This window comes from Dendropsophus ebraccatus, chromosome 4 (genome assembly GCF_027789765.1).
Source record: "Dendropsophus ebraccatus isolate aDenEbr1 chromosome 4, aDenEbr1.pat, whole genome shotgun sequence".
NCBI classification, from domain to species: domain Eukaryota; kingdom Metazoa; phylum Chordata; class Amphibia; order Anura; family Hylidae; genus Dendropsophus; species Dendropsophus ebraccatus.
Window position 1 is genome coordinate 149,348,464 of NC_091457.1, and position 15,609 is coordinate 149,364,072.

The 15,609-nt window shown below is 43.4% G+C and overlaps 1 protein-coding gene across 1 annotated transcript in view; it reads right to left on the reverse strand.

The window, feature by feature from the left end:
• Window positions 1-15,609, reverse strand: part of HMCN1 (hemicentin 1) — a 195,371-nt gene that overhangs the window by 131,510 nt on the left and 48,252 nt on the right. Inside the window, exons 6-16 of the mRNA XM_069967438.1 lie at window positions 14,836-14,942; window positions 13,745-13,865; window positions 12,013-12,276; window positions 10,959-11,103; window positions 8,570-8,691; window positions 7,436-7,711; window positions 5,721-5,862; window positions 5,471-5,598; window positions 3,708-3,821; window positions 3,464-3,622; window positions 3,202-3,378 (exon numbers count right to left, since the gene is read on the reverse strand). Coding sequence (XP_069823539.1) covers window positions 3,202-3,378; window positions 3,464-3,622; window positions 3,708-3,821; window positions 5,471-5,598; window positions 5,721-5,862; window positions 7,436-7,711; window positions 8,570-8,691; window positions 10,959-11,103; window positions 12,013-12,276; window positions 13,745-13,865; window positions 14,836-14,942 — 1,755 coding nt within the window. The remainder of the gene's footprint in view (window positions 1-3,201; window positions 3,379-3,463; window positions 3,623-3,707; window positions 3,822-5,470; window positions 5,599-5,720; window positions 5,863-7,435; window positions 7,712-8,569; window positions 8,692-10,958; window positions 11,104-12,012; window positions 12,277-13,744; window positions 13,866-14,835; window positions 14,943-15,609) is intronic.

Here is a 15,609-nt window from a genome sequence, read left to right on the forward strand (position 1 = left end):
CCCAGTATGTAGTATCCACCAATATAGGAGACATCTCACTGTAGGTTTTACACCTGTTAGCTAGCCCCCTGATAGTTGCCCCCTCAGCAGATAGCAGCTCCCCTTACAGTTACCCCCCCCCCCCCCCCCCCCAGCACATAGCATCTCCACTGATAGTTGCCCCCTCAGCAGATAGCAGCTCCCCTGATAGTTACCCCCCCCCAGCACATAGCATCTCCACTGATAGTTGCCCCCTCAGCAGATAGCAGCTCCCCTGATAGTTACCCCCCCCCAGCACATAGCATCTCCCCTGTTCCCCCGCCCCCAGCACATAGCATCTCCTAGGGCTGGGGTGATGTGGGCAAAAAATAAAATCTCGTTTTTTCTTTTCTCGATTTTTTTTATTTATTTTTTGATGGGTGTAGTAGTATAGGCATAGTGGATAAGGGGTGTAGCAATAGTAGAAGCATATAAGATGAGGGGTGTAGTAGTAGATAAGGGGAGTAGCAGTTTTGGGAGTAGTAGTAGTATCAGGAGTGGAGGTAATAATAGCAATGGTAGTAGAGCAGTATTGGGGGTAGTAGTAGAGCAGTATTGGGGGTAGTAGTAGAGCAGTATTGGGGGTAGTAGTAGAGCAGTATTAGGGGTAGTAGTAGAGTAGTATTGGGAGTAGTAGTAGTAGAGCAGTATTGGGGGTAGTAGTAGAGCAGTATTGGGGTAGTAGTAGAGCAGTATTAGGAGTAGTATTGGGGGTAGTAGTAGGGCAGTATGGGGGTAGTAGTATAGCAGTATTGGGGGTAGTAGTAGAGCAGTATTAGGAGTAGTATTGGGGGTAGTAGTAGGGCAGTATGGGGGTAGTAGTAGAGCAGTATTGGGGGTAGTAGTAGAGCAGTATTAGGAGTAGTAGTAGAGCAGTATTGGGAGTAGTAGTAGAGCAGTATTAGGAGTAGTATTGGGGTAGTAGTAGGGCAGTATTGGGGGTAGTAGAGCAGTATTTGGAGTAGTATTCGGGGTAATAGTAGGGCACTATTGGGGGTAGTAGTAGGGCAGTATTAGGAGTAGTATTGGGGGTAATAGTAGGGCACTATTGGGGGTAGTAGTAGAGCAATATTAGGAGTAGTATTGGGGGTAGTAGTAGGGCACTACTGGGGGTAGTAGTAGGGCAGTATTAGGAGTAGTATTGGGGTAGTAGTAAGGCACTATTGGGGGTAGTAGTAGAGCAGTATTAGGAGTAGTATTGATGGTGGTAGTAGTAGGGCACTATTGGGGGTAGTAGTAGAGCAGTATTAGGAGTAGTATTGATGGTGGTAGTAGTAGGGCACTATTGGGGGTAGTAGTAGAGCAGTATTAGGAGTAGTATTGATGGTGGTAGTAGTAGGGCACTATTGGGGGTAGTAGTAGAGCAGTATTAGGAGTAGTATTGATGGTGGTAGTAGTAGGGCACTATTGGGGGTAGTAGTAGAGCAGTATTAGGAGTAGTATTGATGGTGGTAGTAGTAGGGCACTATTGGGGGTAGTAGAGCAGTATTAGGAGTAGTATTGATGGTGGTAATAGTAGGGCACTATTGGGGGTAGTAGTAGGGCAGTATTAGGAGTAGTATTGATGGTGGTAGTAGTAGGGCACTATTGGGGGTAGTAGTAGAGCAATATTAGGAGTAGTATTGGGGGTAGTAGTAGGGCAGTATTAGGAGTAGTATTGGGGTAGTAGTAGGGCACTATTGGGGGTAATAGTAGGGCAGTATTAGGAGTAGTATTGGGGGTAATAGTAGAGCAGTATTAGGAGTAGTATTGGGGGTAGTAGTAGAGCAGAGGAGAGATATGGGGGTACTTTATCATACAGGATACTGTGTGATTCAGCACCCACCTCCATCATGTACTGCTCAGGGCCTGGTGCCCATAGATACAGAGGGAGGAGGGCCCTGAACAGTATATGGTGGAAGGGGGGACTGCATCATACAAGATCCCCTGCCCCCTTCCTGTATACTGTTCGCTAGGCTAGTATATGGGGAGGGGGTTACTGTTTTATAAAGACACCCGAGGCTCCGCCCACCCGCGGCCGTAAGCACCGCCCCCTGGCCGCAAGTCCCGCCCCCAGTCTCCGTGACCCTCTAACCCCCCCCCCCCCCCTCTATTTCTTTACCTGGGCTTGCCGTTCCTCCTCCTCTGTAGGGCACAGGCAGCCTGCAGGAGGGGCGCTCCGTCCTCACAGCTCAGCTCCTTCGTTCATTAGTGGAGCAGGGGAGCTGCTTGTGCTGCTCTGCTTCCTGCTCCACTAATGAAGGAAGGAGCTAGGGGGCCCCTGGGGGATGGGGGCCCTGGGCAAGTGCCTACTTTGCCCCCCCCTAACGCCGGCCCTGACGGCCGGACCCAGGTGAGTGTTTTATTGTGCTATATACTATATGGGAGGGGGAGCACACAGGGGTCTGTTTAACAGGGGGAGCGCACAGGGGGATCTATATAAATCGGGGGAGCACACAGGGGGGCTATATACTACTGGGGGAATCACACAAGGGGTATATACTACTGGGGGCAGCACACAAGGTGTATATACTATTGGGGGCAGCACACAAGGGGTATATACTACTGGGGCAGCACACAGCGTTCTATTGTTGTGGAGGGCATGTCGAGGGGGGGGGGCAGACATAACTTCGCTTGGGGCCCCAGAAATGCCAAGACCGCCCCTGATTGCGGCCAGCACAGCATCCTAGGAGTCAGGGCACAGGTGTCCCCTCTCACATATCCCCACTGACTTCCTGACTACAAGTTACTCTACGCATCTGTTCTACTACGCACCTCGCCCGCCTCAGCAAGCCAGTCGCGTCAGGGGTAGCAACCTGGGCAACGCCTCCCACAGAAAACCCAACCTCCCTCCCGGTGGGCTATGGTGAAGAGCAATGACCCCTTAGATTTCGCTCCTATTTACGGCTTCTCACAATCGCTTGCAGCGGTCTAGCTGATCCACTACCTTCTGCCATTACAGCCTTAACATATACATATGGGAAATTACTTAAACGCAATCACCTAAAAATGTTTCGGCCATAGAAAAAAGTAGGGTTCATGCACAGATATATCGACAACCAATTTTAACAGGGTGCCAACTTATCAGTGCCTAATCTAAGGTATAATAGTATTGTGAACCCTGCCTTATATATATTGACTATTGCTATTGCATTTCCTAGGACACCCTATGGTTATTTGCTATATCCCTCTATAAGGACTTACTCTTGATCTGTAGCGTGCCGGTCTTCTGGTTATATACAAGTGGCTTTGCCGATGTGCCATTTAATTTCTTCCATTTTATTTTTGGCTCTGGAATTCCTTGTGCAGTGCAGGACAATGTGACATCGGATCCTATATCCATTGCTATGTCACCTGGCGTCTCTATGAAGGCTGGGGAAGCTGGAAGGAATTATCAGGAAGTAAAACATCATTACATATAAAAGTATAGTATGTCTATAAGACACAATGTTGTATATTAACATACAGCCAACTCGCAGTGAAACGCGTCCACTTGCTTTTCCAGCTTCATTGGTGGCCATGCAGGTGTAGTCTCCGGCATCTGAGTACTTTGTGTTTTTAATTGTTAAAATTCCAAGATGGTTCTCAATGGAGACTAATGATGATGCATCTAACTGAGAATCATCTGAGAGAAGGAATATTTAAAGAATATTAAAATATAAACATAAAAAACAAAGTGTAATGTAAGAAAACATTCTGCTCACCGATACCTTTAAACCAGCTGACGAGGGGCTTTGGAATCCCAGTGGTCTTACACTCCATTGTAGTTTCTGTATAAGCTTCAACCAGCATTTCTTTTTTAGTGACTGTCACGACTGGCGTCTCTGGGAAACGATGACAATGGCAAAATATTGTAAAAAAAAAAGTATATCCTCTAATATAAAACCAATTCCATGTGTGTGTGTGTGTGTGTGTGTGTGTGGACAGAGACAGATCAGGTCATTTATTAAAGGAGTTCTCTGCTTTGGACAAGCCTACAAGTTAGAAGGGTCTCTTGACAATAAGCTGATCCCAAACTTTGCTTGTATCCCCAGTGATTGGCTGGGATCAGCTGTGAGGAAGTGTTTTATTTCCCTGCAGCGCCACCACAGGGGAAATAAAGTATTACAGAGTGTTTATTCAAATGAATGCGCTGTGTGATACAGGATGGGACAGGTCCTCCACAGTGAGAGACATTCTTTTTAACCACTAGTGAGGAGTGAACCTGCCAAACTCTAATGCTTGGCGTTGGACTCCCACTGCCTGAGGAAATTACACCGAGCCCTAGGGAGTCCTGGAAAAAATGGATACGGCTATAGGCCATAGGCTTTAGTCAAATGCTAAGTGTTCGGCTTCAGCAGGTTTGCTCCTCACTGGTAGTCACTCCAAACTAGAGTTGATCGAACCTCGGGAAATCATAGGTTCGATCGAACTCGAACATTCACGAACCTTGTCGCATTTGATTGCGGAAGCCTTCCCGATCTGTGGGAAAGGGGAGACTACCCGGGTACCGCCTGGAATTCCGGGATTCAGCCCATTACCTAGGCTGAATCCTAGAATTCCAGGGGGTCCCCGGGCTGTCTCCTCCTTCCCCACGGACCAGGAACGCATCAGCAATCAAATGCGACAGGTTCGTGAATGTTCGAGTTCGATCAAACGTAGGATTTTCCGAGGTTCGATCAACTCTACTCCTAACTATGAACATGAGATGAGGATGTTTGAGCCAGCAACCCTACCACTACTAGAAGTCACCAATAGGTTTTCTAAATGTAATCCCTTGAAGGCAGGAAGGGCCATTTCTCTAATCTACAGGTCCAACGCAACTTGTCCATTTATCTAAATAGGTATAACCTAAAGACTGCCTATGATGAATCTCTAATGTTTGTGGTGGTGACCCACTGGCCTATGTAATCCTAAGCAGTCTACTAACAACAGATTTATATGCTGATGCGAATAAGCTAAACTCTTGATATCAAAGGGGTTATCCAGCGCTACAAAAACATGGCCACTTTCTTCCAGAGTCAGCACCACTATTGTCTGCAGTTCAGGCATGGTTTGCAATTAAGCGCCATTCACTTAAATGGAACTGAGTAACAAAACCTCATACAAACTGGAGACAAAAGCAGTGCTGTCTCTGGAAGAAAGTGGCCATGTTTTTGTAGTGCTGGATAACCCATTTAATAGTAAGACTCGGGGCCTGTTCACACTACTGAATCGGCACCGAAGTTTTGTGCAGAAACTTCCTCCCCCCCGCGCGGACTGGACACCGAATCCTGCCTGCCTCTGCTCTCCGCGCCTCTCCGCTCAAAGAATTGACATGTCAATTCTTTGAGTGGAGGGCGAAGGCAAGCAAGTCCTCCCATTTAAACAGATAGCGGGCAGGATTCTGCGCCGAGTCCACGCGGAGGGGGAGGTTGTTCCGCACAGAATTTTCGCATTCCGTAGTGTGAACGAGCCCTTAGCAGATTCATTCACCTGGTCTTTACATACGTACCAATATAGACAAGAATCGCCGACTGCCTATCCGTCCCAGCAGCATTTGCGGCTAGACATGTGTAAACTCCTGAGTCCTTCTCCATGGCATTTTTTATAAAGAAAGTCCCGTCTTGTGTTAATATATATCTACCGTAATGAGACAGAAAGTTACATTAAAACAAGAATGCAATTCATGTAATTGGAGGCCTTCTTCTTACAGGAGTTGAGAAATATCGATGACAGATAAATTAGATAAGCCATAACCATACCTTGTGGAGAATCTGACAAAGATGTCATTGTGGGTCCAGACTATCTGAGGGGCAGGATATCCCATTGCACTGCATTTTAATTTAATCCCAGATCCTTTGGTGAATGTTACATTTTTGGGATCGACAACAACTCTTGGCGGATCTGGAAGAAAATTAATGTGCAATCTGTGAAATTAAAGGCTATGGCTACTTTTAAAAAGCATTCATTTTAATTGAGATTTTGCTTAGTTTTGCTTCTACCGTTTGCAGTATGAACTCTGTTTTCCTATTATAGTTGTACACAACCTATATGATTCTCCCCTCTAGACTGCTTTGATTTGTCTACAATATGAGCTAGTGTGTAACGCTTCTGCACCCTGTTGTTATCTTTAACACTGATAAGCAGAAAGGATGGATTTATGGGATCTTACTATGAGCAGTAGATAAATTGAAGCAAATGTAATAAGGTAGTTGCTTATTGTGGATTCAATAAAAATAAATAAATAAAAGTTGTCCATAACTTTGCTTTGTACTAATTACAGTGCAAAAAAAAATCTTTATAGGTTTTTATTGAGATTTTGCTTAGTTTTGCTTCTACTGTTTGCAGTATGAGCTCTGTTTTCCTATTATAGTTGTACACAAGCTATATGATTCTCCCCTCCAGACTGCTTTGATTTGTCCACAATATGAGCTAGTGCATAATGCCATCTCTGTCCTCTTGTTATCTTTAACAATAAGATAGCAGAAAGGATGGATTTATGGGATATTACTATGAGCAGTAGATAAATTGAAGCAAATAAGGCTACGTTCACACAGAGCAAAAGGAGCGGATTACGCAAGGAAATATTTCCGCCTGAAATCAACTGACGCTGAATTCCGAGCAGAATATAAGCAGAATGCAAGCAGAATCCCTGCGTATTCTGCTAGGAAAGTGTTCAGCTCGTAATCAGCTCTTGACAAATTCAGCGCGGAATACTCGAGGAATCCGCGCTGAATCCGCATGCATTCAGCGCTGAAATTCAGCGAGTATTTGGTGAGTAAACTAGACTATACCAGAACATATACTAGAATCCTCCTCCCCCCCTTTTCCCCATTTCCGCGCTGATTCAGCGAGTAATTTCCGCTTGTATTACGCTTGTATTCCGCGCTGAATCCGCGCTGAATCCGCGCTGAAACAGAAAATCAGAGCCCCATTGATTTGTATAGGCTTCCGCTAGCGGAAGAATGAACATGTTCATTCTTCTGGCGGAAAGCGGATTAGTTCAGTGCGGAAATTCCACTGTGTGAACTGCAGAGCAGAATTTCCATTCAACACAATGGAAATTAGCTCTGCACCTATTTTAACGGCTGAAATTTCAGCGCTGATTCAGCGCAGAAATTCAGCTGCTTTTGCTCAGTGGGAACGAGCCCTAAAATGAGAAAGTTGTTTATTTTGGATTCAATTAAAATAAATAAAAGTTGTCCATAACTTTTTGCTTTGCTTTGGACTAATTACAGTGCAAAAAAAAAAAAAATCTCCATAGGTTTGATTGAGATTTTGCTTAGTTTTGATTCTATTGTTTGAGCTCTGTTTTCTCATTATAGTTGAACACAACCTAGTATGAGCTCTGTTTTCTCATTATAGTTGAACACAACCTATATGATTCTCCTCCCCAGACTGCTTTCATTGGCATTGCTCCCATATAGCACTCCTGACAAGTTCTCATGTTCATATGGGTTTGCGTTAAAATAATTACCTTGTACAATAAGATATGATCTGACTGCGGTGGTTCCACCTTCATTAGATGCAGAGCAGACATATTCCCCAGCATCACTGATATTCACATGTGTGATCCTAAGAGAGTTGTCACTTGAAACATGGATTCTGGGAGCCTTGGCCAGCCTTAGATCAAGGTTTTTTTTCCACCAGGTCAAATTGTAACGTACAGTACTCACAACATTACATATTAATATGGCGTCTTGCCCCATGTTGGCGGTAACATTGTTGGAAGCTTTAAGTACCGGAGGAGGTTCTATAGGCATATGAACAAAAATTATAAGTCACACATAAATCACATATGTATAATGCACGTCTGTTAGAGATTAGCGAACCTCAAGCATGCTCAGTTTAGTCCAAACCCAAACGCTCGGTGGCTGGGTGTAGGTTTTGCTACTCAGTTCCATCGAAGTAAATGGAGCTTAAAGTGTCCCTGTCATTTTTTATTTTTATTTTTTTTTCAGAAATCAATAGTCCAGGTGATTTTAAGAAACTTTGTAATTGGTTTTATTAGGCAAATATGCCATTATCTGCATTCAAATAGACTATCCCCAGGTCCCCTCTCCTCTCCTTTCTGTCATTCACCGCTCATTATCAGGAAATCTTGACTCTTTTACCTCAGTCAGACTCTGTGTAACCTATGGAGAGGGGAGGAGGGAGATTAGTCGTCGGCGGAGAGCAGAGAACAAAGGATTACACAGTGGGCGCTGTATGAAAGCCGGTATTCAGAGGTCAGAGAGGTCAGTGCTGACTTCAGAGGAGATAGCCCGGTGATGTAGCTGTAAATTAATTCTTTGTTGTCCTGTTTTGGTGCCTCATCTCCCTCCACCCCTCCCCTCTCCATAGAAAACCATGACGACAGAGGGGGAGAGCTTCAAACTGCTTTTTCATGATAAAAATGCATTTTTCGGCTAATAAACCAAATTACAAAGTTTCTTAAAATCGCCTGGACTATTGATTTCTGCAAAAAAAAATTAAATGACAGTGACACTTTAATTGCAAACCACACTTGAACTGGAGACAAAAGAAGTGCTGTCTCTGGAAGAACGTGGGCATGTTTTTGAGGCGCTAGATAACCCCTTTAACATGTAAGTCATCACATATTAATACTTACCATTTACATCTAGAAACGTCTGAGCCTGTGCACTTCCTGCTGAGCTAACAGCAATGCATTCATAGTAGCCCTCATCATGGGAAGACACATTAGCGATTTCCCAGGCTGCTTCTACAGACTCCCTAAAAAATACAATCGTATTAGACAGTAATACAAGTTCTTATAATAAAGTGATAGAACATGGTTATACAATGGGGAGATTTATCAAACACGGTATACAGTGAACCTGGCTCAGTTGCCCCTAGCAACCAATCAGATTCCACCTTTCATTTTCCAAAGAATCTGTGAGGAATGAAAAATGGAATCTGATTGGTTGCTAGGGGCAACTGAGCCAGTTTTACTTTACACCATGTTTGATAAATCTCCCCCTACTGTATCTAGTGCAACGGACTAGATACAAACATATTATTAATTATTCAAACATATATAAATTTTACAGACAAAATTTTGGAACATTTCAGCGACAATCTTATTGTGACTGAAGTGTCACTTTAAGTGTCCGGTCCTTTTTTCCTTTTGCCATTTTATTCAAAAACTCAAAAAAAATTTCTACAGTATTTTTCCACTTTTTTAGGGCCGTAAATGTAAATGTTATTTAGGGCCGAAATTTTAAAATGGCATTTATTTAAGCTACAGCTTTAGATATTTTGCCCCCAAAAGGTAATTAAATGGTAACTCTAGTGAATTTTTATTTATTTATTTTTCAGATCAGTTATTACCAGAAAATTATACAGATTTTTAAATTACTTCTATTTAAAAATCTCAAACCTTCCAGTACTGATCAGCTGCTGTATGTCCTACAGGAAGTGGTGTATTCTTTCCAGTCTGACACAGAGCTCTCTGTTGCCACCTCTGTCCATGTCAGGAACTGTCCATCTAGAGTTTTGCTCCTGCTCTGGTCAGTTCCTGTATGATGGTCAGCAGCTGATAAATACTGGAAGACTTGGTTAATTTACAAATTTTTATAATCTTCTGGTACCAGTTGATTTTAAAAAAAAAGGATTTTCAACAGGGTTCCTATTTAAACAAAAAAAAATCAGGAAAAACATGTTTTTTAGCCTTTTGTGAGCAAAAAGTGTAAATTTTTACACAGTCCTTTTTCCATCCCTGCGGAGGTCCCGCCGAATTCACGTGTGCGCGCCTCTTAATGAATCTGGCGGGGTGAATGGGGGCAGGGCTTTATCTAAGGTACAGGTCTTCCAGTGATAGGATGAAAGGTAATTGTTACAATGACATCTTAAGGCCCCCATACACTTTATATCAAAGTCGGCACTATTAGCTGACAGTATGAGGTGTATGGGGGCCTCCCGACTCTACCACCAGATAATGTTGGTGGAGAAGAGGGATGGGTGTGATGGATTTCCACTTTCTTAATCCTTCCCATCCTGTAGAGAACACATCAACATTTGACGGTTTGCCCTCCAAGTGTTAGTTGTCTGAACCTAACAAGTACAGCAGGATACCTCCTCGACACTAGGCTTGATTGAACATCTGAAAAAGCTAAGTTCGACTGAACTCAAACCTAGCCGGACCTTCCGTATTTAATTGCTGATGTCTTCCTGGTCCGTGCAGAAGGAGCAGACATCCCGGGGACCGCCTGGAATTCCAGGATTCAGCCTATTACCTAGGTTGTATCCCAGAATTCCAGGCGGTCCCCGGGATGTCTCCTCCTTCCCCATGGACCATGAAGACATCAGCAATTAAATGCGGAAGGTCCGGCTAGGTTTGAGTTCGATCGAACCTAGCTTTTTCAGATGTTCGATCAAGCCTACTCGACACATCATTTTAAGGCCACATTAAGACATCAATCAAGTTGCAAACATAATAGTAATATTAGACTCCTGTGTATGAGATAACAGAACCAATGTTAAAGGAGAAGTCTGGGGCCGGCCAGAAAAGGGGAGGAGGTGGCTGAGCATAACATACACCCACCTCCCTGGCTCCAGTGCTGGGGTCTGCTTTCCTCGCCTCCGGTTCCTGGTCCCCCAGCCGCTTCCTGGTCTAAGTGGTAACCCGGGTCATGGCGTGTCAGCCCTGCTCAGCCAGTCAGTGTCAGAGGCGGGAACTGTGCTGACTGGCTCAGTGGGCCTGACGCATCATGACCTAGGTCCCTGCTCAGACCAGTAACCAGCCAGGGAACCAGGAACCGGAACCAAGGAAAGCCACCGGCTCTTATGGGGCTGACCCCGGACTTCTCCTTTAAAAAAATTACCCACAAAAACATTATCCAATAAAAAGCCAAGGCATGGGGCTGCTCAGCCAGTAATATTGCTGTACTATAGGCCTATATAACATAAGTCTGGACCTAAATAACAGACTCGATCCCCTTTTACATCTGGAACTATTCATTGCAACTTTTTTATTTTATTTTAACAGCTATTATACATACTGGAATTTTTGTTCTATACCAAGTCTGATGCCGTTCTTCCTAAAATGCACGGACACAGGGATAAGACTCTCCACGTAGCATGGAATACGACCAGGTTGTAGATAGTAGCCAGGTGTCACTTTGGGCATGGAAACCTTTGGAGGTCCTATAAGTATAAATAAAGAAGTAAAGAGCAAGTGTTATACACCAGGAAGAAAGAGTTTAGACCAGCTCACCTTGCATGTGTGAACAAAATAAGTTCCAATGGTTCGGGTAGGGGTGGGGTGCACGGATCCTGCAGCAGCAGCCAGGCTTGTGTTCACTACGGGACGGTCTTAGAGGTATGAGATCCAGCACTCCCGATACGTGTAGATGAGAGGATTCAAAGGACTAAAACATAACCTTTAATGATGAAGACTAAAATAATAGTTAAAACCTAAAAGTTTTAACTATTATTTTAGTCTTCATCATTAAAGGTTATGTTTTAGTCCTTTGAATCCTCTCATCTACACGTATCGGGAGTGTTATACACCAGGGGGTGTAAAGCTTTGGCTGTCCAGGCATGATGGGAGTTGTAGCTTTGCAACCGCTGAAGAGCCAAGGCTCCCTACCCCTGTACTAACCCATGGAGTCAAGCCTAACCCATAGAGCCATAGAGTCGAGCCTAACCCATAGAGTCGAACCTAACCCATAGAGTCGAGTCAAGCCTTACCCATAGATCCATAGAGTCGAGTCGAACCTAACCCATAGAGCCATAGAGTCGAGACAAGCCTAACCCATAGAGCCATAGAGTCGAGTCGAGCCTAACCCATAGAGTCGAACCTAACCCATAGAGTCGATCCTAACCCATAGAGTCGAGTCAAGCCTTACCCATAGAGCCATAGAGTCAAGTCGAGCCTAACCCATAGAGTCGAACCTAACCCATAGAGCCATAGAGTTGAGTCAGGCCTGACCCATAGAGTCGAACCTAACCCATAGAGTCGATCCTAACCCATAGAGTCGAGTCAAGCCTAACCCCTAGAGGTAAGATTGGATACACATAGGTTTCTGAGTTTTTTCAGTGTCCCGCAATTACCTGGCACAATATTAGAAAATGAAACGCTTGAAGCTCTCTGGAACAGGTAGTCGTCTCTATCGTAACCTGTTATCCTTAGGAAAAATGGCTCCATTGGTGGAAGAAACTCAGTGACATTCCAGATCTCGTAGGGTATCCTATCAGGGTAATACTTGATGGGGATTGTCTTTAGAAGAAGTCCTGACGTGGTTATTAACTCAAGGCGATCGATTCTTGCCGGATGCTGTAAGCCGGTTGTGTTTAAGAGAACGTACGTGGGAATCCCTGTGGGAAAATGATATTACGTCAGGGGTCGGGAAAATAAACAGGTAGTAAAATTAACTATGTTTTCTTGTGAGATATATATGGTGGTCCAAAAGTAGGTGGACAGTATGTGTAATAGGGTTATGAAGGGGGAGATTTATCAAACATGGTGTAAAGTGAAACTGGCTCAGTTGCCCCTAGCAACCAATCAGATTCCACCTTTCATTTTCCAAAGAGTCTGTGAGGAATGAAAGGTGGGATCTGATTGGTTGCTAGGGGCAACTAAGCCAGTTTAACTTTACACCATATGGGGGAGATTTATCAAACATGGTGTAAAGTGAATCTGGCTCAGTTGCCCCTAGCAACCAATCAGATTCCACCTTTCACTTCCCAAAGAGTCTGTGAGGAATGAAAGGTGGAATCTGATTGGTTGCTAGGGGCAACTGAGCCAGATTCACTTTACACCATGTTTAATAAATCTCCCCCTTCATAACCCTTTTACACATACTGTCCACCTACTTTTGGACCACCCTGTATATATATATTTATTTATTTATTTACACATTTTTCTTCTAATGTACACCCTTGAACAAAAAGTGCCAGAGATTTGTCACTTACTTTTATAAAAAAAAAAAAAAAAAAAAAACCTCTCAAGCCTTCCAGTACTTATCAGCTGCTGTATGCCCTGCAAGAAGTGGTGTATTCTTTCCAGTCTGACACAGTGCTCTCTGCTGCCACCTCTGACTGTGACAGACGTCAAGTCAGAGGTGACAGCAGGTATTGGGAACTGGCCAAAACAGTAGCAAATCCCTATAGAAAACCTCTTGCTCTCCAGACTGGAAAGAATACCACTACCCGCAGGGCATACAGCAGCTGATAAGTACTAGAAGGCTTGAGATTTTTTAATAGAAGTAAATTACAAATCTCTGACACCAGTTCATTTGAAAGGTTTTTGTTTATTTTTTTTTGGGGGGGGGGGGGGGTTAACAACCCCTTTAACATTTTTTTTGGTGTATGAAACTGTATTAAAACTGTATGCAATGCATAGGTGTGAGATTTGGAAGCAGTGCAGTGCTACTGATCAAGCAGGGATAGTGATGGGAGGAGGAGCGAGGAGGTTTTACAGTCTTTAGTCCTTTAGGAGCTTAGTAACATACATTTAATTTAAAATAATTCTACGTTATGGAAGCACAGACGGATATATGAATGGCACCAGGTGTCTCCTTGCCCTAACATCATCTAACAGCATAAGCAGTTCGGAATCTGAATCTGTTTTGTAAAACGGAATTTATCTGGTGTTAGGCTATGTTTACACTACGTAAAAAACACGGCCGTATTTTATAACAACGGCTGTATACGGAGAAATACGTATTTTTTATGTAGTGTGAACCCAGCCTTATAATGTATGAAACAGCCATAAAATTTACTATCACATATAGAGGAGTTTTCCATTATACAATCATAAGAAATCTTGGACAAGCTATCCCACCTTGTATTGGTCTGCTGGACGTTTGGCTGAAATCTAACGTTGGCTTGTTAGAAAATCCTGCTCTGAAATCGATAGTACTGACTCCAGTGATTCTGACCGAATGGCGTCCATTACTTGATGTCTGAAAAACAATAACAATATCATGTTTTAATGTATAATATATGGACAATATATAAGGTTTCCTGTACATACTTTCCCTTTTATTCTATCAGCAGCACAATTGTGGGGATTGCTCCACCCAGTGGACTGATAGGATAAATGGAGTTAATGATTAAAAGGTTAGTTCATACAAAAAAATGTTTCTTTAAAATCAACTGGTACCGGAAAGTGCCAGAGATTTGTAATTTACTTCTATTTAAAAATCCAGTACTTATCAGCTGCTGCATGTTTGGCAGGAGGTGGTATTCTTTCCAGTCTGGAGATCAGGAGAGGTTTTCTATGGGGATTTGCTGCTGCTCTGAACAGTTCCTTACATGGACAAAAGGTAGCAGCAGAGAGCACTATGTCAGACTGGAAAGAATACACCACTCCCTGCAGGACATACACCAGCTGATAAGTACTGAAAGGCTTGGGTTTTGTTTTGTTTTTTTATAGAATTTTTTTTTTCTGAACTACCCCTTTAAATCTATACTATACAAGGAGCTCCTAAACCTAACCCCCTTGTGTTTTTAGGGAAGTTTAAGAATAGTAAGAAGTTTTAGAATGTACATCTCCTTTCCCTTAGTCCTTTCAGCATCACAAGACTTCCTCCTTTTTTCTTGACAGTCGGTATTCAATAAAGGACACAATGGGGTGGAGTTTAGTGGCTCCTTGTCTAGTTAAACATTAGAAACTCCACCTGTCCTTTTAGTCCACTGGGCAGAGCAATCCCCAGAGTTGTGCTGCTGAAAGGATGAAGGGGAAAATTTACATTCTAAATTATAAACTTATTTAAGGTTTAACTACATATAAAGCTAAAAGTCAAGTTAATGGTATCATAAAGGTTTTTCATTTCATAAAACATTATTCAAATGTTTTTCTACATTCATTCTTTATGTTTATTTTTTGTGTTTTTTTAATAATGCAGTATAGTAATAACACATATCGTTTACCGTTATTTTCCAGGTCCCTGGCACAGGTTCTTTCACATTTAACACCTTGGCAGAATTGAATATATTTAATAACTCGTTCAGACCTGTTTCTGCTTTTATTTGCTTCCCTGAAAGTAGAAAGAAAATAAAAATATGTTTTACCTTATAAAATGGCGGGCGACATTTCAGAATACAGTACGGGGAATGTGTTGACTTGATCAGATCATGTTTCAGTAGACAAGTGCAGGCAATGTGATTTGCTGTTTTAGGTTTTTACTAACACTCCTCCTTTGCGCATATTTAGCCAGGAATTTAAAGGAGAAGTCCGGCCATTTTTAAAATCTGGCAGCCAGCAGGGGTGGGGGGAATTTAATCAGGAGTACGAACTTACCTCTCCCCGTGCTCGCTGTGAGCAGTGGGACCAGCCTCAGGACCCCCACTAGGATCCGGGATCTCCGGCACTGACAAGTCACAACCCGGCTGCAGGACTGGCTAATCAGACAGTCAGTGATGTCCTGAGACGGGACGCCACTCCAGTCACTGTCCATCAACCAGGAGTCGTGATGTCATCAAAACTCGTAGCAAAATGCCTTCCGACGGGGGTCCTGAGGCCGGTGCGGCCACTCACCACAGGCACAGGGAGAGGTAAGTTCGTACGCCTGATCAAATTCCCCCCTGCTCCTGCCAGCTGCCATGTTTTTAAAATGGCCAGACTTTCACTTTAAACTAATCAGTTAAAAGATAGATTTCGATTTTCATACACTTGCCACAAGGGGGAGCTAAGAAGTATATTTC